Source organism: Archocentrus centrarchus, chromosome 1 (genome assembly GCF_007364275.1).
Source record: "Archocentrus centrarchus isolate MPI-CPG fArcCen1 chromosome 1, fArcCen1, whole genome shotgun sequence".
Classification (NCBI taxonomy): Eukaryota; Metazoa; Chordata; class Actinopteri; order Cichliformes; family Cichlidae; genus Archocentrus; species Archocentrus centrarchus.
Genome location: NC_044346.1, coordinates 4,477,859 through 4,502,840, shown reverse-complemented (window position 1 = coordinate 4,502,840; position 24,982 = coordinate 4,477,859). Strand labels below are relative to the sequence as shown.

Sequence of the window (24,982 nt, the reverse complement as noted above, 5' to 3'; positions counted from 1 at the left end):
AATATTCTGCATATTTTCCAGGACTTTTACACTTTGCTTCTACTGCTAAATACAAACTCAAGATAGCCAGATTAAAATGATTTAAAAATTGATACACGATGATACATAATGCTCTTTAATGCTAGACAACTGAAGTTAAAATGGGAAGGGAAAGCTCTAATATAGCATAATTTTACATATTTATTCCTGACAGATGGCTGGAGGTTCTCTTAATCATCTGGAGTCTAAGATTGTGAACAATACCTACAGTCTTAAAATAAAACATAAGAAACATGTTTGTGGATTTATATTTATGTCAGAAATCACGCGCGAGGAAAAAAAAAAAACTTTCAGGTGTTGTGTTTTAATGCAGCTTTTTACTGCTGTGAAACCACAGATCAAAACGGACTTTTCAGCCTACGTTTAAGTAAATTAAAGTAACAAAGCCCACCGTGACTTTGCACATTTTTCTGCAGGGCCACACTGGCCCCTTGTGGCAGAGCGCAGGTCCTACTTCAACACATGGATTTCCATCAATTCCTCAAACAGATGGTTTGATAAGACACTCAGATTATCTCAAGCACTTACCCTTATCACGGACTGTTTATGAAAAGAAGATGTGAGTTCATTCGTGCTGGATGTACCTACTGATATTATTAAAGATTATAATAATCCTTAATAATATCATACACAACAACAACAACAATAAAAAAAAAAAAATTGTGCATATAAACCACACAGCACATACATACAAACCGACCAGGTATAATATTATGATCACCTGCCTAATATTGTCTTGGTCTCCCTTTTGCTGCCAAAACAGCCCTGACCCGTCGACGCATGGACTCCACTAGACCCCTGACGGGGTGCTGTGGTATCTGCACCAAGATGTTAGCTACAGATCCTTTAAGTTCTTTAAGTTGCGAAGTGGGCCTCCATGGATCAGTGTACATGGTCTGCAACAATGCATACGGAGGTGGTCGTGTAAAAGTAACATCCACATGAATCCAAGGTTTCCCAGCAGAAAGTTGCCCAAAGCATCACACTGCCTCCGCCGGCTTGGCTTCTTCCCATAGCGCTTCCTGGTGCCAGGTGTTCCCCAGATAAGTGACGTACACGTACGCAGCCATCCACGTGACGTTGAAGAAAACGTAATTCATCAGACTAGGCCACGTTCTTTTGCCAGGTGACGGGGTCAGCATGGGCACCCGAGTGGTCTGGACACCATGCAGCCAGCCATCCATCGTCTTTTGCTTATCCAATTCAGGGTCCGGGGCGGGGGGGCTGGAGCCCATCCCTGCCATCAACTTTGAGAAAAAAAAAATATAGCCCACCCTCTAACAGGTGCCACGATGAAGAGATAATCAGGGTTATTCACCTCGCCTGTCACTGGTCGTAATGTTGTGCCTGATCAGTGTAGGTGCCTAAACATGAGTTACACTTCATCCTCTGGATTAATGCCAGAAAACTGCACAATATCCAGTGACAGTTTTCAATTCAATTCAGTTTTTATTTAGATAGCGCCAAAGCACCATAACAGTTGTCTCAGGGCGCTTAGGTTTATGATAAAAGTAAACGTAGTAAAAGTAAACGTCTTTATGAATATGAGTATGAATTATGTCATATTGAGTTAGAATTTAGTTATTTATGGCCTACCTTTAAAATGGGGCAAATCTCTGTTACATGAATTTGTCCAGTGAGATGGCTTATTTAAAGTAAAAAGAACTATTAATACTTTATCACAAGTTTTTAATGTTATTTTGCAATGCAAGGTAGAATTTTAGAGCGTTCTGCAATATTTCTCCGCTCTCATTGGCTACTTGAGAGGGCTGCGTCAGGATAGCGCGCCTTCCTATTGGTAGCTGAACTGATGACTATTTCTGTACGTCCTGGTCCAGCGGAGTGAAGGTGAACCCGGTCTGTCTCTAAAAGCACCCGCTCCCCATTTGCTGCTCTTGCACCACACCGGCATCATCGTCAACTTCACCCCGAACCATGTCCCTATTTAGCGACGTCCCTCAGGCCCCCCCAGTAGCGGTCTTCAAACTGACCGCTGACTTCAGAGAGGACAGCCATCCACAGAAGGTCAATCTGGGAGTTGGAGGTAAGAGATGCTAGCTGTCGGCTAACGGTAAAGCTAGGTTAGCTTGCTCTTTCTTGCAATGGCTCCGTCAAGATGAAACTCCTCATACAGATTGTGTTTCCTATCTTTGTGTAGCTTACATAGCTTGGTGTGGTCGGGCGGTGATAGTCTTATTATGTTAGCACACGTTAACAGCTTTTGACCTTCGCAGCAAGCTACTAGCGCCAAAGCTAGTATTAGCTTCCTCTAATGTTGACAGGTAAATTATTCGTCTTAGTTCATTGTAAATGCAAATGTTACTCCTCTTACTGAAAGAAATTACACTTCCAGGAAACAGAGCCTCGTGTCATACCACCGAGCACTTCTCAGTTAAAAAGACTACCGGTTGACATGATGTTTAAAAGGCACAGCGGCTGTGACTTGTTCTACCGTCCATCTGTCCTTGAACGCATCATGGTCCTCTTGGCCAGACCTCCTGTCTGAATGACCGTTTCTTAACAGGAACATAAAGGTTGCAATTTTCTTTCGCAGTACCGTCAAACCAGTTTATTGTTCTTTTGTTTTTTAGTGTGTAATCTTGTACTGCTATTTGCGAAGCTGTCAATCATTGTGTGACACGTAACAGAGTCCTTAGTAATTAAAGTTTGCTTGGTTAGTTTGTAAGAGCCTTCAGGAATGTTTTGTAGGGATGGAGAAATTGGTGCCCACCAGACTAGAACTAGTTGGACTTGGTGTGGTTTGTTACCAGCATTCAGCCTGCTGGTAATAATTTAGTTCTTTTGCAGTACATATTTTTTAATGAATATTAAAATCCTGGTTTATTGTGAACTTAATGTACTGGTTTGTGTACCTCACTTAACATGTTGTTTGAATATGTCTTTAATTTTATGCCATCCTCATTATGACGATGCCTGCTAAACTGTAAACACCCCCCCCCCCCCCCCCCGCCCCCATCTTTAATAGGTTAACAGGTTGAAGCTTGTATGAGCTTTCTTGCAACATCACATGAAACAAAATTCTGTCAGATCCAGCTGAACTGAACTGATTAGTTCAGGTCGGCCAGAAGAAGACAAAACTCTGACATGTCTGTTGATGAATCTGCTAACCTACTCTGCTTTTAGGATGTAATGCAGAGCGAGCAGTTCGTTGTCTTTTAATGTGCACAACCTACACAACCCACAGCAAATATTTTTTTTTTGCATTTTCTGCATCTACTTTTTTATTGCTTTTATTGCTCTCTACAAGGTTATTAAAGTTCAACTTCTCTGATGATTATTCATGGACTGAGACAGTAGCTCCACTTTTTCAGGTCATTGCCAAAACAAAACTGGACGTTAAGCCCGTTTGGCCTGAAATAAGGCGAAACCATTCTGAAAGTTTGAGAATAGCTCTGCACTTTAGTGGTACTCACTGTGTGGAAGTGGAGCAGTTGATGTGTTAAATTTTGTTGAAAATGAGTCCAGAAAGCAGGAGGAGCACAGAGAAAGAGTTCTCTGGGCTCTGAAATTCTCATTGCATTTGCATACTCTCTGCAGTTTTGGTCCTGAACTCTTATGTTCAGAGTTTTCTTTCTGTATTTAATTCTGGCCACACACACAAAATCATTTTGTATGCCACTAAATAGTCTCCCCCTGATTTGAACCCACCATAGAAACTCTGTGGTGGTTTTGAATGTCTGACCTTTTAAGTCTGCTGTCTATAGCTGCTGTCAAACCCTGATATTTGATGCTCTGCCCCGCTCCAGACCGGCATGAGGGAGCACAAGTTCTTAAGGAGTCAAATATGTGCTACACACACTTCAAAGTGTGACCTTCAAAGTGTGTGTGACATGATATGAAATTTAATAGCAGTTTATTCTCTCACATGCTAATTTCCCTCTATTTCTCTTTTCTATTGTCTCAGACTGCAGTGATGTATTGCTATCATTTATATAGTCTTTGAAATATTACTCATAGTTTTGTTCAGTAATGTGGTGCTATATACCGTGAGACAATTAGCAGAATCAAAGTATTCATATTTTGTTATTGTAACAAATTCGGCCGTTATGAATCATATTTATCAGCATACTGAGCATAAAAAAAGCATTTTTTGTGAAATGCAGGCATGAGTAATATTCTGCACAACCTGCCAGCTTCTGAATTTGCTTTGCTTTGTGTTCCCTCCAGCTTACCGTACTGATGACTGCCAGCCCTGGGTGTTGCCTGTGGTGAAAAAGGTGGAGCGGCTCATCGTGGAGGATGAAAGCCTGAACCACGAGTACCTGCCCATCCTGGGTCTGCCTGAGTTCCGCTCTGCTGCCTCAAAGGTCGCCCTGGGAGACGATAGCCCTGCCATCAAGGAGAACAGGGTGGGACATGCACACTGACACGCAACGTTGTTTGCAAAAGTTTGAGCAAACGTAACAAATTTTGTTTATTTTTGGAATGAAAAAGTAAAAGGCCTTTAAATGTTAACGCATACCTTAGCCTACCTTGATTAATGTACATAACTGGATGGGTATCAGCTGATCAGGTAAAACAGTATAAAGTTATTACATTTGCCTGCATTTTAAAAAAAAATTCCTTTAGAACTTCCTTAGAAACCCTCGTTTCTGGCTCCATGTTTTCAATTCTCAGACTCCACTAGTAGTCTGCTAGCTCTAAATGGTCCTTATTTATTGTATATTGGGCATTATTGCAGCCCCTGAGTTCATCCTCTGTCTGAAAAAAGCAGTTTTAGCTTCCATCCCCTCACTTTAAGGCAGATTTCTGCTGATTGGCTGCCCCGTGCAAACAGAAAATTTGAACAGTAGGTGGGTGGAGCTGCGGTGTGTGTGAGAGAGAGATGGCCATATTTCATATAGATCCAAGAGTAGAAAAGGCAGTCTGAGGCCTGAGTTTTTGGCTCACAGGGATTACTTGAGCACACAGCGACCTCATTATTTCAAACTTTGGCCATGTTTAATATGCGTGTCAGTGCAACAGGTTAGCTATGACAGAAAATAAGGAAAAGCAGAATAGAAATGGAAGGGGAACTGAAGGCAAGACCAGGAAGTCTTGGTGAAGCAAACTAATGTATATTAAGAGCAGTGTCATCAGAGGTAGTCCTGACCTGCAACCTTATCACAAAACTCACTGGCTGAACTGTGAAAAGCAACATCTAAATAACATATTCATATTTCTCTTTGATTATGATTCCCACCGTCTGTTTTCTCTCAGGTTGGAGGAGTCCAGGCTCTGGGTGGCACAGGTGCGCTGAGGGTCGGGGCTGAGTTCCTGCGGCGGTGGTACAACGGCGTCAACAACACAGCCACGCCTGTCTATGTCTCGGCGCCTACCTGGGGTTAGTGAACAGCCGTGTACTTTTTTTTTTTTTTTTTTTTTTTTTTAATTTAAACGCTATTTTCTCCTAGAATTGTTTCAACATAGTAGCTGAGAAAGTCTGGCTGTTTCTCGATGATGTAGCCACCGTCTCAGTGGGCATCATAACTGATTTAAGTCATAAACATCTGCTGAACACTCCCTCTTCCTCCCAGAGAACCACAACGGTGTGTTTACTGATGCTGGATTCAAAGACATTCGCCCCTACCATTACTGGGATGCTGCCAAGAGGGGACTGGACCTCGCTGGCTTCCTGGATGATTTGGAGGTGAGGATGAACTGATGACTGCTGTTTAGTTACAAGAACACAACTGATGGTGACAAGAAGGAAAAGATGGGGAAGAGATTAAGACTGAAATAATTGAAACTAAGAAAAAAACTCTTTGGGAACTTTTTTTTTTTTTTCATTAGTTTTAAAGATTTTTATGACTTGTCCTCTCTGGACAGAAAGCTCCAGAATACTCGGTCTTCGTCCTCCATGCTTGCGCGCACAACCCCACTGGCACTGACCCGACCCAGGAGGAATGGAAGCAGATCGCAGAAGTCATGAAGGTAAAAAGAGTTATTTTTCGGGTCATGTGATGGCTTTGGTGGTGTCCAATTCACAATAGGTTATTTTTTTTTAAATTATTTTAAAATATAACTTTTTTTTTTTAAAAACTTTTTAAATGAATTTTAAATGCAGTTTCTGACTTTTGACCTTTGGCCTTTGTTTCCTGTCATTGCCTGTATCTGTCCTTTTCCTTCTCCAGAGGAGGAAGCTGTTTGTGTTCTTTGACTCCGCCTACCAGGGTTTCGCCTCAGGCTCTCTGGAAAAAGACGCCTGGGCAATCCGCTTCTTCGTCTCTGAGGGCTTTGAGCTTTTCGTAGCTCAGTCCTTCTCCAAAAACTTTGGCCTGTACAGTGAGTGCCCAACGATGCACACATTCATGTTTACAGACTGTTGTGTCTCAGCCAAAAAATACGTTTATACGGTTTATACCTAGAACATATAATTACCCTCATTTAGTTTTATAGTTAAGCCATCTTTTCTCCGCCTCTATTTACAGATGAGAGAGTGGGGAACCTGACAGTGGTTGCCAAGGACAACGAGAACCTGACCCGCATTCTGTCCCAGATGGAGAAGATCGTCAGGACGACCTGGTCCAACCCACCCTCTCAGGGAGCACGCATTGTCAGCAAGACCCTCAACAGCGCCGAGCTGTTTGACGAGTGGTACGCTGTCACATTATCAAACTGGCTGCTGCTAACCCTGCATCTTTTAGCTCATTATTCTAACAATATTAATAACTTACCGTCCTCATGGGTACATGGATGCTTATTACTAAAAACTAACTAAAATCTGAAAACACTTGGCCATTCTGTCATGTACTATTTACTATTACATTTAGTGGTATATGGTCTTTGTCAGCTGACTAGTCATTTCCTGTCCACCCCGCTCGTCTCTCTCCCTCCGTCCCTCCTCCCTTCTTTAGGAAGGGTAATGTGAAGACCATGGCAGACCGGGTTCTGTTGATGAGGGATCAGCTGAAGGCTAAGTTACAGGCTCTGGGCACCCCGGGGACCTGGGACCACATCACTCAGCAGATTGGGATGTTTAGCTTCACCGGCCTAACCCGTGAGTGACACACACACACACACACACACACACACATGCACACACGTTAGAAGCTACTGACATACTTACTGGGTTTATCAGCATTGCATAAGAGTCAGCCATCATCTGTCAGGTGCAGGTATATGAAAGCAGCAGGTAGTCAGAACATTTGAAAGATAAATCTGATTTATTACACCTTAAGTTTTCTTTACAGTTAAATAAATAAATAAAATTAGAACATTTAGGATCGAGGAAGTGTCACAACAGTGGAGGGCTCTGGCAAGACACCGAAAACACATTTAAAGGGGACCTATTATACCTGGCAGTTCCATTCTTGAACTCTACTAGAGTAGCTTTGTATGATTCAGTTCACAATAATCTAATCTATATTTGTTTTATATCTCTGAAACAAGCTTTTCTACTTTACTGTCCCTTAGCAGACACAGGTTTGAGTTAAGCGTGAGATTTACACATACAGACCTCATGAAATTTTGACCGTTTTTAGCTCGGCTGGTTTAGAGACAAAGTCAAAGTGTCGGTGGCGTCTGTTCCACAGAAACTTTAATGTTGGCCATAACTTGAGAATGATGTGACCTAGAATGTTCAAATTCACACCATAGATGCAGTCTTCAAGCTAGACCCATCAAACTTCACACACTTGTTCACTGACTTTATTGTAACAGCACTTTCACCCCCATCCCTCCCCCTCCCTCTCCCCCCTTTACGAATCAAAAACAGCCGAGTGTTGGCACCCGCTCAGTGGTGCTCTTGTTAATATGAGCACCCACCACTGTGACAACATCTGTATGACAGAAAATAGGAAACGCATGATGGGTCCACTTGAAATAAATTGATGCCACTCCACTGTGAGATCTCATTGTTTACTTTGTGTAAACAGTGTTAAAAACGCTAATAGGAAATGCCTAAAACGGGGGTCTCAAACTCGCGGGCCACATCTGGCCCCGCCCCCTACTTCCGATTTGATTTGATGTCAAAAATAATGTACAATTTGGCCCTTTAAGTTACTTTTTTGACATTTCGCTTTCCCTTCCAGTTAAGAGGAGTTAGCGAAATGGCAAAAAACTAACTTAAAGGGCCAAATTGTACATTATTTTTGACATCAAATCGTGGACCAGAAGTAGGGGGTGGGGCTGGATGCGGCCCACGAGCCGCGAGTTTGAGACCCCTGGTCTAAAAGTATGAAAATGAAAGAAGTTAATGATCAGTTTACACTCACTGAAATGCTGTTGACACCTCTCATCGATAAATAGATGGATCAGTTTTTTCTGTGCTTACACTGTTGTTATTCCTGTGCTACAGCCAAACAGGTGGAGTACATGATCAAAGAGAAGCACGTGTACCTGATGGCCAGCGGCCGCATCAACATGTGCGGCCTGACCACCAAGAACATTGACTATGTCGCTCAGTCCATCCACGAGGCCGTCACCAAAGTCCAGTAAAGGCTGTTTGTGTCCGCCCATTTCCTGCCTCCTGTACGCCACAGGACGTTTCATCATGTCTGTGCCCCCTCTCTATACTCCCCTCTTGCTTATCCTCCCCTCTAATTGGTCCTCACATTTTACGGTTAACCCGACAGGAGGACGGATGTGTTTATGGTCTCACGTGACGGTGTCATCCTTTGGGAGGTACAGTGGTTTTTAGAAGAGACATGATCGCACACAGCCAGGTATAATCGAATGTGTTTGAGTTGACATTGTCAGCTTCTGTGCAGTCCAAAACATTTCTGGTGATATTTTGTTTTGTTTTTTTTTTTCAAACTGGACGTCGGATTGTTGACCAGGAAGATTTGCAAAGACGTTGTTATGCTTCCTCCACTGTAGTACTGAACAAAATGCAGCACAGGAAAAGTCATGTAAATAGATGTAATTACTGTCAGAGTCCTGTGTAAGCACTGAGAGCACAACCCATCTTTCCTGTTTTCAGCCATCAGAATATACAAACTGGTACTGTAATCTGTGGCGCTCTACATGCAAAGCACCAAATTGTTTTATAAATATGCTATGTTTTTATTTTTTTTTTTAAGCTTTTAAGGCAACTTAAAGGCACAGTCCACTAATGCCAGGAAATTTTGTTGTGTTGAAGTTCAATGGTTATCGTCCCCATCATGATCTCTCACTTAAAGCTAAAGCATGTGCCTGATGTCATGTTGCCTTGTCAGGCATATGTTAGTTTAGCCACTAAGTTAAGTTAAGTCGCCTTGTGTGCTGTCAGTGAACAAAGATCACCTCTCTCCAGCTCTCTGTGTTCCTTTCTTTCCACCCTGCGGTGTCCTTATTCGCTTACAGAAAGCCTCTGTAAAGCTATTTGATGTAAGAAGCCACTCCGATCAGACCTCACAGCCTGTTCTCTGCCACAGTTGTGGTGTTTGTAATGCCACACGGCGTTCTGTGCAGTCACACTCAAAATAAATGATAAACTCCAGGAACTCATGTCTGCTCTGTGCCTTCTTTTTTTTTTTTTTTTTTTTTTTTTTTAGTAGTACTACATTGTTACAGGGCAGTACAGTTAAATGATCTCCATCTGTAAAGGCAAATGTAACATTAGTGTTTATAAAATATGGATGTAGTCATGTTACTGTTCATACTGACTTTGGAATCAGCAGCAAGAGTTTAAATTGACATCAGCTAGCACAAGCAGTCATATGCTGGCTCTACTGCTACTCCAAAGAACTGAGCAGTGCGGCCAAATAAATGTACTGTAGTTGTTCTTACTGAAAGATGTTGAATTATTTTCAATAAATAACACACATGATGATGCCTGAGAACAGCAGGGCACTGACAGTTGAATTCAGTCCAGAAAGGCTTATACGTATTGTCTTTGTGATAGTGGTCATAAAGGAAGGAGGCTGTCCCTTCCTGCAACAGTGTGGCCCTGCTTTTAACATGGTTTGGACACCAGTGTAGCTAAATGACAGAGGAAAGGCTTCTGACAGGTGTTGGCTGTTAGGTAGTAGAAATATTCATTTTATTTTTTCCAAGTGAAAATCCACGGGTATAAACAAAGTACACAAATGGTCAAAAGTAAAGATTTGAAATGTTCCTTTCAAACACAGTAATCCTATACCCTCACCAGCCATTTTAATAGGTGGACCTGTTCAGTTGTTTAATGCTGATCTACTTGGATTTTCCCACACAACCATCTCCAGAGTTTACAAAGAATGGTCCAAAAAAGAAACTATCCAGTGAGCGGCAGTTCTCTGGGTGAAAATGCCTTGTTGATGCCAGAGGTCAAAGGAAAATGGCCAGACTGCTTTGAGTTGATAGGGAGGTAAGGTAAGGCAGAAGAGCAATTTGGACTCTCAGCATGCCAAAACTTGAAGCAGATGTGATACAGCAGCAGAAGACCACACAGTGCCATTTGTATCACCTAAGAACAGGAAGCTGAGGCTACAATTCACAGAGGCTCACAAAATTAGACAACAGAAGATTGTCATGTTACCTGGTCTGATGACTCGATTGCTGCTGCAACATTCAGATCTCAGGATCAACATGAAAGCATGGATCCATCCTCCCTTGTATCAACACTTCAGGCTGCTAGTGGTGGTGTAATGATGTGGGACATATTTTCTTGGCACACTTTGGGCCTCTCATTACCCATGCCCATCTCTTTATGACCAGTGTACCCATCTTCTGATCGCCGCTTCCAGCCATGTCATCATCATACCTCAAATCATCTCAAACTGGTTTCTTGAAAAAGGGGTTCCAACTCAGTGCTAGGATGGTGTACCTAATAAAGTGGCCAATTGGTGTGGGTGTATATTCAAAAGGAAATATTTATTACAGCTGTTGACTGAGTGGCTACACAAACAAGTACTTCTCAGTAGGATCATTTCATTGTTTGGTTTGATCTCGTGGGATCTGTGAAAAGCAAGAAAAATATATAAGATATAAATAATTGCCAGACTTAAACGTAATATAAAATCCAGACAGCAGACTACTGAAATAAAGTATTCTGTGGAACTTCGTATTTCTGTATCTTCTGATGCAAAAAAAAAAAACCCATCACATAGTTGCTTTCTATTTTACAAGTTTCTCATATTTCCAAAAAGAAAAGCTGCCTGTGCGTGTCTGTAACACAGCTCCGTCTGCTAGAAAATACAGTGAAAACAGCTGATCAGCAGACATTATATTGTCTCATAGAAGAAATAGTGAACATACAGAACTGACGTCAGACATGTTATGAACACATCCTGATACCCAAAACTCAAATAGGTGTACAGCAGGAAGAATGAGCTGACCAAACAAATCAACAATATCCTGCAGCAGAATCTGTTACTGTCTGGCTTTGACCTCAAAGGATGATGCTGATTGGCTGTGGCTGGTGCCCCAATGCAGCAAAGTGACTCAGCAGGTTTCACATATTGTACCCAGGAGGGATGTTTTGTCTCTTCCTGGCCGCCTGCTACATTAACCAATGAGCAGAGTTGGAAAGCACCCCTCCCACTTGCTCATAAATGTGTCTCTGATGGTCAGTGTGGCTCACAAACCTTTAAAACCTCCCACTACACAAATAGTGTTTTTAAATGCAGGTGAGCCACCATAATAAAAATCTTACAAACTGCATTTCAATCAGGAAATAAAATTGTACTGATGAGTCTGACTGGATTTTGCAGTATAAATCAGACACGAAACTTTAGACCTCTAAGTGCATTTTCCTTTTTCTCTCATTCCTCCTCCTCCTCCTCCTCCCTCTCCCTCTCCTCTGTGCTGCAGTGGCACAAATCTGATCCTGAACCTTAGTGAGACAGAGCCACACCCATCCATCCCATCCCTGCAGCACCGTACAGACAAACAAAAACTGCAGGTTGCAGCTCTGCAAGGACCAGGAAAAAGCTGAAGGAGCGGAATAAAACAGTTCAGCTCAACAACAAAGCTCATCAGTTCAACAGCAGCTGTAACCTCCAAGGCCGCCGTGCTATTATGACTGAATCATTTTACTACACAATAAGAGTGACAGGATATTTTATTTCATGAAAGAGATAAAACATTAGACACACATCAAGTATAAAAGTCTAGAAGAAGCATGATTTCAAGTGATGACTTCTTCCAGAAACTGTATGGCATTGGATGCTTTCAGCACTGCTCTCATACAAAAGGTGGGTGGATGCATGCAACCAAAAAGCTTATTAAAGACACTCCTCCACCCCCACTAACCAGTTTTAGGGGAAGCTTACATCCTTTTATATTAGAGCCAGAATGATACATCAATTGATATGTTGTTTCCTTTTGTTTTAATAGAACATGATGGAGGAAAAAGGTGATTGAAGGCATGTTAGTTGGTGCCATCTTCATCCATCAGTGTGGCTCAACTGCCACAGTTTCTTGTTTCCAATACACTCAACACTGCCTGCAACACATGTAGCAGAGTACCCATCACAGCTTTAGCAATACATACAGTATATAAATGTTATATACTATATACATAAAAAAAAATCATTTCCTGATGGTCTCAGCCATGAGTTTAAAATCTTACTGGCTACAACACAACCTCCATGAAACCCACACGTCCCCTGACAATGAGACTTCACTAACAAATAGATGATGTAATGTTGATAAATCCAGATTTCATATAAAGTGTCTGGTGTCTACCAGCTACTTAGGGAAATGTATGAATCTAAATCCTCACTAGCCATGTGCTAACAAGTCTATGTGGGTTGGTCCACTCTTAATACAACATAACAATGATTTCAGCTGCTTAAAGTGTACTGTGAGAGAGATCCAATCACAATGCCCGCATTTAGCAGAAAAAGACATGATCATAACCACGTATTTCTCTCGTTCCAGTGATTCAGCTCACTGCATGGCTACAAATATGTGTGCATATCAGCATTTTACTGCAAATGATATTTGAACATGCCATTGATCCCGAACCATTATTAACTCACTGCTGTGACGGCCTACACCACAGAAGTGTCAGGAAAGTTGAGCACTGATGTTAGCAGTCACTCCACTTCATCCCAAAAGTGATTGTTAAGGTTGAGGTCACAGAGCTTGTGCAGGTCAGTCATTCTTCCACAAAATAAAAATGTGGGGGGAAAAAGTATTTATAGACATTATAGACAAGCATGGCAATGTCATACTGAAAAGTACAGAGGACAAAAACTGCCAAAAGTAAAAAAAATAAAAAAAAATAAAAAGAAGACTCATTGAATAAAGTAATATGCCATGGCAATTGCAACAAACATAATACAGAAATAAATGTAGGCATTTATTAATTTATAAAAAGCGACAACAGAAATAATTGAATGATTAAATATAAGTAAGTGATGCCTACATTTATTTTGAATATTGTTTATTTGTTTGTTTCTTTCTGTTGGCAGGTTTGGGCCTCCATACCATCAGGAATCGCTGTATGCTGTTTCACTATTTCCCAGTGTGACCATATTTTGTGAGCGACTGGTGAAAAATGTGTGATCATCTGCATATGGAATACTCGAGAGTTGACAAATAAAATGTACTGTTTCTGCACTGTAGGCAGTAGCTCTAACATGTGAAGAGTGCTAATCAGGCAGCCTTTAAAAGAAAAACCTCAGCACATAGCGCACCTTTGTTGATATTGCACCTGTGCATTGTGGAGCAGTATCTGCAACATCTTTGGTGTCTTCCTTCTGTTTCCTGTGCAATGTGTCTTTAGCTCCATTGAAGAAGTGGTCTCATGTGAGTAGTGTAAAAAACTCTTTTTCTATAAATTGTTTACATTCACAGTCATCTCTTTATAAATGTGCATCCACATGATAACCTGCAGATGAAGCCATGGTATAGTGCAGATTGCCAAAGCTTGTGTTTTTTTGATGGTGTGTGTGCAGTTGAGTTTGCATGTGAGTCAAAGGTAAGGGAGAGAGAAAGAGAGATGGTTTGATGCATATTGCCAAAGCTGCACCCTCTGCTTTTCGATAAAATGGTTTCTTCCACCCACAGGTGCTGTACATTCCTGGTAATGGGCCCACTTTACAATCTCCAACAGAGCGGGTTTATGGAGTATGTCTTCAGATAAAACTCTGAGAGCTGTAATTCAGCGACCACATTTGTCTTTACAAACAGCTTAAAGAACCATCAGATGATGGAGTGTACTCAGCTCTGTTTCATACACACTGCTAGGCTTTCACCAGCGGCTGCTCTGAAATGTCCTCTGGTGTCTTTTCTCCTTCACGAGATTTTTTCCTCTTCTTGTGGCCTGAGGAAAAAAAAATACATTAAGAGTTAAATGTAGAAAGACTTGTGTGCCTGTGATCTATACACCTACTAAGACCTACCATGCTGTTGTTAGATGCTAATTTATATCTAACATTTATTTTGGCTTAAAAACAAGGTTACGTCACATCTTATGCCATTACCACTAGTTACAAGAATAGACACAATGCTCCAAATCTTAAGGAGTCATTTTTACTAGTAATGCATAGAAATGTTCCTGTTTATCAAAAATCTTGCCTTTTTTCCCCCTGGAATTATCCTCAACTCTCTTAAAAGCAATGTGGTAAAACCTTTTTCTTTAAAAAAAAAAAAAAAAAAAAATCAAGATAATCATATTTTATAGAGACTGACGAGGTACAACACAAATGCTGAGGCAAGTGGGAGCAGCCAGGATGACAGGTCAGGGTGGAGATATTATCATCCCCACACTCCGAGATTGGGTATCAAGACCCAATAACAGCTGGTACACTGAATACCAGAGCAGCTGAACTGAAAGATAAGATTATGGCTAAGATGGAAACCTGGACCCTCGAAGCTGACTACCAAGACTACATGAAGTATCCTCTAAAAGTCTACTAGAAGACACAAATGCAGCACGACGGACAAGCCATACTTTGACCATCACCGAAACCAATCAGTTGATATATACTATGGCAGCAGTTATCCTTGAGATGAACAGCCACAAGGAGCAGTACCCTCCATGGGAAAGACGACTAGAGGCTAAGATCAAAACAGCATGGAGGGAAGTCAGCCAGCTATCAGAGCTGCAGAAAGTTGTGATGAAGAAAGCGGTGCCTAAGAAGTACAACAAGCTGTCCATACCCGAGGCCTTAGAAACTGCCAAGCAAAGACTCAGCCTTGGCTAACCACTTGACAAGGTATACCAGAGACATAGAAACCAGATGTTCTTCACTGAACCATGCAAGGTGTACTTCTCAGTGGCAGGGGAACAATGTGAGAACAGCACCCCGCCAAGGCTGGAGATGGAGCAATACTGGAAGAGCATATGGGAGAAGGATGCAACACACAACACCAGTGCTCAGTGGCTAGTGGATCTAAGAACAGAACACATCAACCTCTCTGAACAGGATCCAGTAACCATCACAGTGGCAGACATACAGGAAAGAGTATCACATATGAAGAGCTGAACAGCATCAGGCCCTGACATGATTCACACCTCCTGGCTAAAGAAGCTAACCGCACTCCACATTTAGCAGCACAAATGAACCAGCTGCTAGAGGCTAAGAGACACCCAGAATAGCTGACTGAAGGGCAGACAGTCCTGATCTCAAAGATCCCCAGAAGGGACCGATCCCATCCAACTACCAGCCAATAACCTGCCTCAGCACAACATGGACACTCCTGTCAGGCATCATAGCAGCTAAGATGAGCAGGCACATGGCTCAGTACATGAGCGGGGCCCAGAAAGGAATTGGTAGAGATACCAGGGGAGCAAAACACCAGCTACTGGTAGATAGAGCAGTCACTTGAGACTGAAGGACCAGACTGACCAACCTGAGCACCACCTGGATTGATGACAAGAAAACCTAAGACTCAATGCTGCACACATGGATCCTGGAATGCCTAGAACTGTACAAGATCAACAGGACTCTAAGAGGCTTCATCTGGAACCCTCAGCCAGATCATCGACAAGACTGGCTATGGATAGCGACTACGGAATGGAGCAAACATCAGCCACTCTCTCTATATGGATGACATCAAGCTGTTTGCCCAGAGTGAAAAAGATATCGATTCACTGATCCACACCACCAGGATCTACAGCAATGACAATGGAATATCATTCAGACTGGGGAAGTGCAATCAGATGGTAACAAAGAGAGGGAAGTGTAGTCAGAACCAAGGGGATTGCACTACCAGAAGGCAACATTGCAGACACTGAAGACAGCTACAAGTACCTTGGAATCTGACAGGCAAATGGGAACTATGAAGAGGCTGTTAGGAAAGCTGCAACTACCAAGTACCTGCAGAGAGTAAGGCAAGTCCTAAAGAGTCAGCTGAATGGGAAGAACAAGATCTAGGCAATCAATACCTACACCCAGCCAGTTGTCCGATACCCTGCTGGGATAATAAGCTGGCCAAAGAAGGAGATAGAAGCCACTGATGTCAAGACAAGAAAATTCCTTACCATGCATGGAGGGTTTCACCCCAAATCCAGCACCCTGAGACTGTACGCTAAGTGGAAAGAAGGAGGCCGAGGACTTGTGAGTGTCAGAACCACTATCCAGTGGATATCCAGTGACAACCTGTGGGACTTCCAGATACATACAGACAAATTGGTGATGGCTAACATACTAGTGGTGGACAAGCAAAGGAAGGTCATAGTGAATATAGAGCAATATAAAGTGATAGCAACATCAGGGAAAAGGAACATGAGAAGCTCGAGAAATACCAAGAGCTGACAGAAGAGCTAGAGTGGATGTGGAAGTTGAAGGTAACAGTGGGCAGTGACCCCCAAAACTGGGGGTGTGGCTCCAGCAGATTCCAGGAACGACATCTGAGATCTCTGTCCAGTGCAGTCCTAGGAGCGGTCAAACTACTGTACAGGACCCTCAAACTCCCAGGCCACAGGTAGAGGACCCGAACTTGGAGGACAAAAGACTGCCCACAGGGTGAGTGGGGAATTACACTCAATAACATAGTTCCACTTTTGTCATGTCTCTGGGTTTAAACTATGTTTTTCTAGTTCTGTACATGTTAATAAACTAAAAAAAAAAATTTTTTATCCCCAAACTTTGCTTTTGTGGTTCAGACAATGATTTCGCTAATTTGTCATTTTCCCACATAATGCCAGTTACTAGTGGTTTTCATTTAGGTTTTAACCTTTTTTTTTGAGCTGTATTCTCATCAATTAAAACAATATATTGATGTAACAAAAATTAAATTTGACCAAATCTGTTCAGATCAAACAAAATTTCAAGAGTTTAGCAGAATTTGCTGAGGTTTCAAGAATCTTCTCAAATATTGCACAATTTTCAACCAAACACTCCAAGAAAAGTGGGACAAAAAAAAATCATTTTTAAAATCCACAAAAGCAACGTTTGACAAGAATAATGGACATTTTCTATTGTTTTACAATAAGAAGAGTTAGAAAATAACACTTACTTGGCAAAGACAAACATTGTGTTACATAGTGTAATATATACATTGTTCAAAAAAAAAAGGAACACTTTTTAATCAGAGTTCAGCATCAAGTCAGTTAAATTTCTGGGATATTGATCTGGTCAATAAGCAGCAGAGGGGGTTGTTAATCAGTTTCAGCTGCTTTGATGTTAATGAAATTAACAACAGGTGCACTAGAGGGGGAACAATGATTAAACCCCCAAAACAGGAATGGTTTTACAGGTGGAGGACACTAACATTTTTCCCTCCTCATCTTTTTGTTTTTTCGCTAGTTTTGGATTTGGCTAGGGTCAGTGTCACTGCTGGTAGCCTGAGGTGATACCTGGACCCTATAGAGGTTGCACAAGTCGTCCAACTCCTCCAGGATGGGACATCAATACATGCCATGGCCAGAAGGTTTGCTGTGTCTCCCAGCACAGTCTCAAGAGCATGGAGGAGATTCCAGGAGACAGGCAGTTACAGGACAGCTGACCCAACAGTCAGAAACAGACTTCATGAGGGTGGCCCGAGGGACAGACCTCCTCTAGTGGTGTAGAACCCTATTAGCATTTTGGAAGTCATCAAGCTACTGAGCTGCTTTGAGTTTTGAGTTGCTGTAATGAAATTTTGACGAAATGGACTAGCCCGCTGCATCATTGTTTCACTTTGATTTTCGGGCTGTCTTTGAACTCAGCCCTCTGTAGTTTAACACATTACCCACTCCATATCAGTGTAGATATCCAGCATGACTTTTTTTTTTCACCCACCAAGATCTGATGTGTTTTCAAAGTGTTCCTTTAATTTTTTTGAGCAGTGTGTGTGTGTGTGTGTGTGTGTGTGTGTGTGTGTGTGTGTGCGTTAAGCTGCATCGACACAGGTAGCAATCTGCTCGTGGTGCATTGAATGTGATGGTGGATTCCAGTCTTCGGTAACCTTCTAATTGACATATATTGCCAAGCATTTGCTCTTCTGCCTTCACACACATGAACTTGAGTAACATCCCATTCTTGATCCATAATTTTGGCCCCTTTGTAGCTATAACAGCTTCAACTTTTCTGGGAAGTCTTTCACAAGATTTAGGAGTGTTTATGGGAATTTTTGACCATTCTTCCAGAAGCCCATTTGTGAGGTCAGACACTGATGTTGGTTGGACTGGCAGATGGAGAAGCGTGATTCATCACTCCAGAGAACACGTCTCCACTGCTCTAGAGTCCAGTGATATGCTTTACACCACTGCATCTGACACTTTGCATTGTGCTTGGTGATGTAGGGCTTAGATGCAGCTGCTTGGCCATGGAAACCTATTCGGTGAAGCTCTCTATGTGCTGTTCTTGAGCTAATCTGAAGGCCACATGAAGGTTGGAGGTCTGTAGTGATTGACTACAGAAAGTTGGTGACTTCTGTGCACTATATACTTCAGCATCCACTGACCCCACTCTGTGATTTTATGTGGCCAACCACTTCATGGCTGAGTTGCTGTCATTTCCAATCACTTCCATTTTGTTATAATACCACAAACAGCTGACTGTGGAATATTTAGTAGTGAGGAAATTTCACGACTGGACTTGTTGCACAGGTGGCATCCTATCATGGTACCATTCTGGAATTCGCTGAGCTCCTGAGAGCGACCCCTTCTTTCTCAAATGTTTGTGGAAGCAGTCTGCATGCCTAGGTGCTTGGTTTATACACCTGTGGCCGTGGAAGTGAGTGGAACACCTGAATTCACTGATTTGTATGGATGAGTGAATAGTTTTGGCAATATAGTGTATTTACTACACTATATATATCAATTACCAGTATCCTGCTATCTAACTGGCAGGCATTATTTTTGGTTGCCTTGAAGTTGAGAAATGTGTATGTCAGGGCCCACCCACTCAATAACAGTGTTTTTATTTTTGCCTGTAGTCACTTGAAGTTGCCAAATGTCATTGACTTTCCATGTTCTCTAGTTTCCACAATACTGCAAATCCTGTGTGAATGCAGGTTTTCATTCCTGACTGAAATTAACACAATTCAGTAACTTGCTGAAAAATACTCAAACCACCTAAAAAAAAATCTCTATATAAATTAGATTTCCTTTCATTTGCTTTTCAGATTCATCAGCAGTAATGTGTACATTGATCTAGCACAAAGCACTGGAGCCATTCTCCCAGAAACTACATGAGAATACAAAGCAGGCAAGTCCAAAACACTAATGTATGTTTAAGTGGGAAACTGTGTGTATGTGTGTGTTTGTGTGTGTAGTGTGGTTGAGTTTGCATGTGAATCAAATCCAAATAGGAAGCGAGTGAAAAGCATATAAAGAGTTGGTGAATAGATGGCTTGTGTGTGTGTGTGTGTGTGTGTGTGTGTGTGTGTGTGTGTGTGTGTGTGTGTGTGTGTGTGTGTGTGTGTGTGTGTGTGTGACTGACTGAGTTTGAGCAGCAGTTTCTTGCCCAGTGTGTCCTCTGAACCGCTCAGCGACAGGCTGCTGATGAAAGGGGATGTGTCCGTCTCTATGGGAACAGAGGCCATGTCTGAGAGAGGGAGAGGGAGAGAGAAACATTATGACCCGGTCAGTGCTAACTCTGTTAGAGGACAGATTAAAGTCTCCTTCCTGTGCAAAGTTTGAGAGCAATGTGCATCTAAAAATATTTTATATATTTATGTTTGTGTGTGAAGCTTTTTTTTTTTTCAAGGGCTCCACCAGGATAAACCTGCATTTACATGCATCAATGCAGAAAAAGATTATCTGTGGTGACCTGTGATAAGCACGTTTTTATCTTATATTCCAGTGTCATATACACTAGCTTTAACTCTTGCAACATTTTCATGTCTCGCTTTGCTTTTATTTTTAATATAAACAGTTAGACTGACCGGCATGTGAGTCAGTCTCAGATCTGTCCTCTCTGATATAGGGGATCTCATCCATCCTGAGAAACACCGAATCACTGGGACTCTTCTGGCCGTCAGACTTGCTCCCTGCAGCAGACACATTCACAGGAACATGCACATCAAAATACATGTGGTGCAGTTTCATTTACTTAATTTGAGATGTGATATATTCTCTTGATTAGTCAATAAAGCAGTCTGATCTTTTTATCAGAAGAGCATTTTTTTCCTTTTTTCCACAGTAAATACTGTGGGGTTTTGGACTGTTTCAATGCCATTTTTGGATACAGTAAGTTTGATTAAAAAACAATTAATCAAAAACATAATGGTTTAGTATAATAATTATGAATTAAAATGACTGTAATCGCAATTGTTCATTCAAACTCTAGATTGCTTTTTTCTAAGGCTACCATACACACATAGACAACAGTGTAATGTGACAACAGCAAGATTATTCAATGAGTGCATTTTAAAAATGGAAAATGGAGAAAACATAAATAGGTTTAATTATTTATTATATAGTATAATTTAAAAAAGCAGTCAGATTGGCAACACACAGCAATCAATCTGAGTCAGTCTGCACCGATGCATCTCTTTGCAGCAGAGGACCCGAATCAGCAGGTTGCCAAATCGTTGTATTCTGGTTACAGTCATGTATAAAATCAAGGCTGCCAAGCGCCCATGTCATTTTGTATTTAAATCACTATTCTGCAGCAACTATGTCACTCCGTGGTGGAATTTCTGCTTCAGATCTATGAGGTACTGATTGGACTCTGAGAGTAAGGAGTTAGTTGAATAATTTATCACAGTTAATTGTTATATTATATAGTAAATGGACTAGTTCTTATACAGCGCTTTTCTACTCTGTCAGAGCACTCATACAACACATTTACCCATTCACACCAGCACTTCCATCAGTAACTAAGCTAAGTGCTTATTAGCTAACATTCACACTCCAACGCCTGCATTGGAGAGCAACTTGGGGTTTAGTATCTTGCCCAAGAATACTCTGGCATGCAGCCCAGAGCAGCCAGGAATTGAACCGCCAACCTTCCGATCAGAAGGTGACCTGCTGTACCTCCTGAGCTACAGCCACCCCATTATTATATATACTGTCCATCTTGATGCACCAAAATCACTTTAAAATGACAGCTGACTGCGAGTGGTCACAAATCTGGTCGTTATTTTCACAGTGAGCGTTTCAATAACTGAGACTGTGTTCACTGCACACAGTCTCAGGTATTTTGGCCATGCTGCATTCTCCAGTCACTGTTTTCCTTTCACTGTAGTTTGAGGCTGTGGTCTGCGCTCAGAAGCTCAGCATTAAAAGCATCTGTTACAACACATCAACATATATCTAAAAAATAAGTAAAAGGAAGCTTGTATTTGAATAATAATGAAATTAAAAATTCAATTATATTTATATAGCGCCAAATCATAACAAACAGTCACCTCAAGGTGCTTTATATTGTAGGTAAAGACTCTACAATAATTACAGAGAAAACCCAACAGTCAAAACGACCCCCTATGAGCAGCACTTGGTGACAGTGGGAAGGAAAAACTCCCTTTAACAGGATGAAACCTCCAGCAGAACCAGACTCAGGGAGGGGCAGCTATCTGCTGAGACCGCTTGGGGGTGAGGGGAGAGAGACAGGACAAAAGACATGCTGATGAAGAGAGCCAGATGGGAATAGTAAATGTGTTCCAGTTCATGTTTACCTTAATCTTTGACTTTTCATCTAACTTTTAAACCTAAAACCAAACACAAATGAACACTAACACAGCTCTCAGGGTCCAACTTAAATAAGTATGCACTTTTTTTTCTCAAATAAATACATAGCTCATGTATCCTGTCATGTCATTAATATTCTGTGTCTCATTTCAATCTGTCTGTCCTTTTAGCTCTCAGTCTAATTTTTAAAAGTGCTGTTTGAGGTACCTGAGGGTATTAAATTTTATTCATGCAGAATAGTAAGCCATTATGGATTTAGAACAAATCTCATTTGAAGCAGTAGCATTGCTACTGTTCTGATGACTCAAATAACCTGTTACTGCTCAGCTTGAACTGTAAACCTGCTTCGAGTCATCCCCTCGACTCACCACCGTCCCATGTCTCTGGAGTTGAGGGTACTTACGGACGATGCGGTTCTTCTCATTCAGCAGGGACGTGCTGTGCGGCACACTGGACTGCTGTCCTCGGGTTCGGGCCGAACTGGGCCGACTGGGCTCCCTGGGTGGGGGCATAAGTGTGGCAGTGGTGTGCTCTGGGGGCATCAGTGTGGCAGAGGGCTCCGTTGCTGGAGGCCCTGGAGTTGGGGAGTTGCTTTCTGTCAGACGGGTGTCAGCATCAGGGGTCTGAGGGGAACTGTCCATGCGGGTGGCTGTTACTGCATTCTGGTAGTGACTCCTAGTGATCTGATACACAGGAGCAGAGGATTATGGGTATTATTATAGGCTGAAGACCAACCCATTCATATCTGAAATTTATTTTCCAATTACATTTAATTACACCCTATTCTATCTATTATTTAACACTATAAGAATCCCATACCATTTTTGACATAAAAGGTTGAGACCAGATCAGTGATTTAAAAACATTTTTTTCCTTTTCCATGTGGTGCAAGAACACATCTCGCCACAAAGCTTTAAAACTCGAATTTGGGTCGTGTTGTCTTTACTTGTCATGGTCAACTTTCTGTTTGTCTTGCTAGAAGTGAGACAAAGTAGAGGAGATGGGAATGTCTGCTGCTTATTTCAAGAGAGCTCATTAAATGTTCATTGCCTCAAAAAGATCACTTGTGTCATCTCTAAACATAATCTAATCTTGTGTGTTGTGCCATCATCATGGAACAGCTTCCTTTTCACACTGCAGACAAGAGATTAGCTGAAAAACTGAATTTCAGTGGAGTGTCCACTAAACACGCCAGCTTCAGGCAGTCATTAAGTTACTGTTTAAAAAAAAAATGACAGGTTTAAAGGCGCATTCACTAAATGTGTGTGTGTGGGTGTGTGTGTGTGTGTGTGTGTGTGTGTGTGTGTGTGTGTGTGTGTGTGTGTGTGTGTGTGTGACAGAGAGAGAGAAACTGACACAGCTAATGCCAAAGACAGTAACGTGAAACAATTTATATGACAAACTCTCCATACAACGATTATATGTTTGTTTTTTTTTGGTTGAAATTCATTCTATCAGCCACCCTCATAATGATGCAGAACTGGGGCGTGCCAGTCAGTTACAAACTTTAAAAACATCAAGACTAGTAACTCACTTCTAAATCCTGTATGCAGATGTTTTCAAACATAATTTCATGCTGAAATCTCATGCTCTGCTAATCATAGTTTCTTGTTTTGTCTTTTCTCTGAGGTCACCTGACATTTAGTTATAGAGATAAAGTGGAACCATTGCATTGTTCAACAAATTACAAATCATCATTAAATCCAAGATGTTATGTTACATGGCCCTGTCCACATGCCCCTCAGTGCAGTGAAGTCACCCTGTACCTTTAGCAGAAAAACAGCTCCAAAACATGTTGGATGAATGCAGCGATATGTAAACTACAGAGGGATGGAAATATTTCTGCAGTTATTAGTAAGATTATATTGTGACTTATTAATCCTAATATCTTTGTGAAACTCAGTTTCTCAGTATTGATCATTTCCACTTCACCATAACAGGAGTTCACAAGTATCCCAAGTTGAGTTTATCATTTGTAACTTTGTTGCAGGCTGTTGCCCATCTTTTGAGAATGGATTTAATTATTTTTAAGTTGAGTATCATTTTAGAGCAATTTTGTGTTTTTCCACTGTCAGTCTACTTGATGGACTTTTTATACCAGATTTTATTTTATTCTGAACGCTGAATCCCTGCTTCTGTTAACACACTGGAAGCTTATATGACCAGTACAAGCATTCTCTTCACTGAGAGGAGATCCTGTGGTATACAGTTCTTCAGCAGACTCTGTAGTGGTAACAGATACTCCAGGAGATTCTGCAATGTATGTTTAATGTTATTTTATGAATGAGATGGACCACAGATGCTGCCAGCACTGTTTTTATTTAATATTGTGATAAATCTATAATCAGTGCTCTAATCTTTCAGAATTTTCCATAATTCTGTCAATTTATTAGGGAATTCCAAAAAAATAAAATAAATCATGGGAAATGGAAATATTTTGTTTGCACAACCTCTACATTAAATAAAGAAGGAAAAATCAAACATAAAGCTTCATATTTGATCTCGGCCAAAATTTGCTAACTGTAATGAAAAATTTTCAGTCATGGTTAATCCAGATGTAAATCTTTGATAGCTCCATTCATGCGAATGTGCAAGAACATTTTATCTGACACTGTCTTCATGAATGAAAGGAATGTCTTTAGACACCATATGAGTTGCAGTCATTACCTTGATGATCTGAAGGTGAGTGAGCTGTCTGACAGAGTAGTCCGGCAGGTAGACGTTCCCCCCTCCGTTCAGTTGGCTCATACTTCCCCCGTACAGCATCGACTCAGAGCGGTCCAAACCACTGCTGCGAGAGGGCGATCTGTGCACTGCAAAGAGGGACATGATATAAAAAAAAAAATGTTAGAGTACAGTCAGTCAAATCATGAATGAGCTCGGGATGTCACTTCACTTTCCCACACTTAATGCAGCCACTGTAGATTTAGATTTTAGATTTAGATTCAACTTTATTATCATTGTACACAAGTATATAACAAGTATACAATGAAAAGTGTATACTTGTGCTTTAAGCTACAGCTTAAAGCA

General features: G+C 41.4%; 2 protein-coding genes across 2 annotated transcripts in view; one reads left to right on the top strand and one right to left on the bottom strand.

Moving 5' to 3' along the window:
- Positions 1-1,863: 1,863 nt before the first annotated feature.
- Positions 1,864-9,468, top strand: LOC115780773 (aspartate aminotransferase, cytoplasmic-like). The gene is made up of 9 exons (XM_030730178.1): positions 1,864-2,083; positions 4,228-4,409; positions 5,260-5,383; positions 5,577-5,689; positions 5,869-5,973; positions 6,174-6,324; positions 6,471-6,636; positions 6,897-7,039; positions 8,339-9,468. The coding sequence occupies exons 1-9, from the start codon at positions 1,975-1,977 to the stop codon at positions 8,476-8,478; spliced, it is 1,233 nt and encodes a 410-aa protein (XP_030586038.1). The 5' UTR covers positions 1,864-1,974; the 3' UTR covers positions 8,479-9,468.
- Positions 9,469-11,751: 2,283 nt separating this feature from the next.
- The window catches only part of LOC115780604 (metal transporter CNNM1-like), a 32,383-nt gene continuing 19,152 nt past the window's right edge, over positions 11,752-24,982 (bottom strand). Inside the window, exons 6-10 of the mRNA XM_030729879.1 lie at positions 24,620-24,765; positions 22,356-22,635; positions 20,206-20,310; positions 19,761-19,865; positions 11,752-14,212 (exon numbers count right to left, since the gene is read on the bottom strand). Coding sequence (XP_030585739.1) covers positions 14,133-14,212; positions 19,761-19,865; positions 20,206-20,310; positions 22,356-22,635; positions 24,620-24,765 — 716 coding nt within the window. The 3' untranslated portion in view covers positions 11,752-14,132. The remainder of the gene's footprint in view (positions 14,213-19,760; positions 19,866-20,205; positions 20,311-22,355; positions 22,636-24,619; positions 24,766-24,982) is intronic.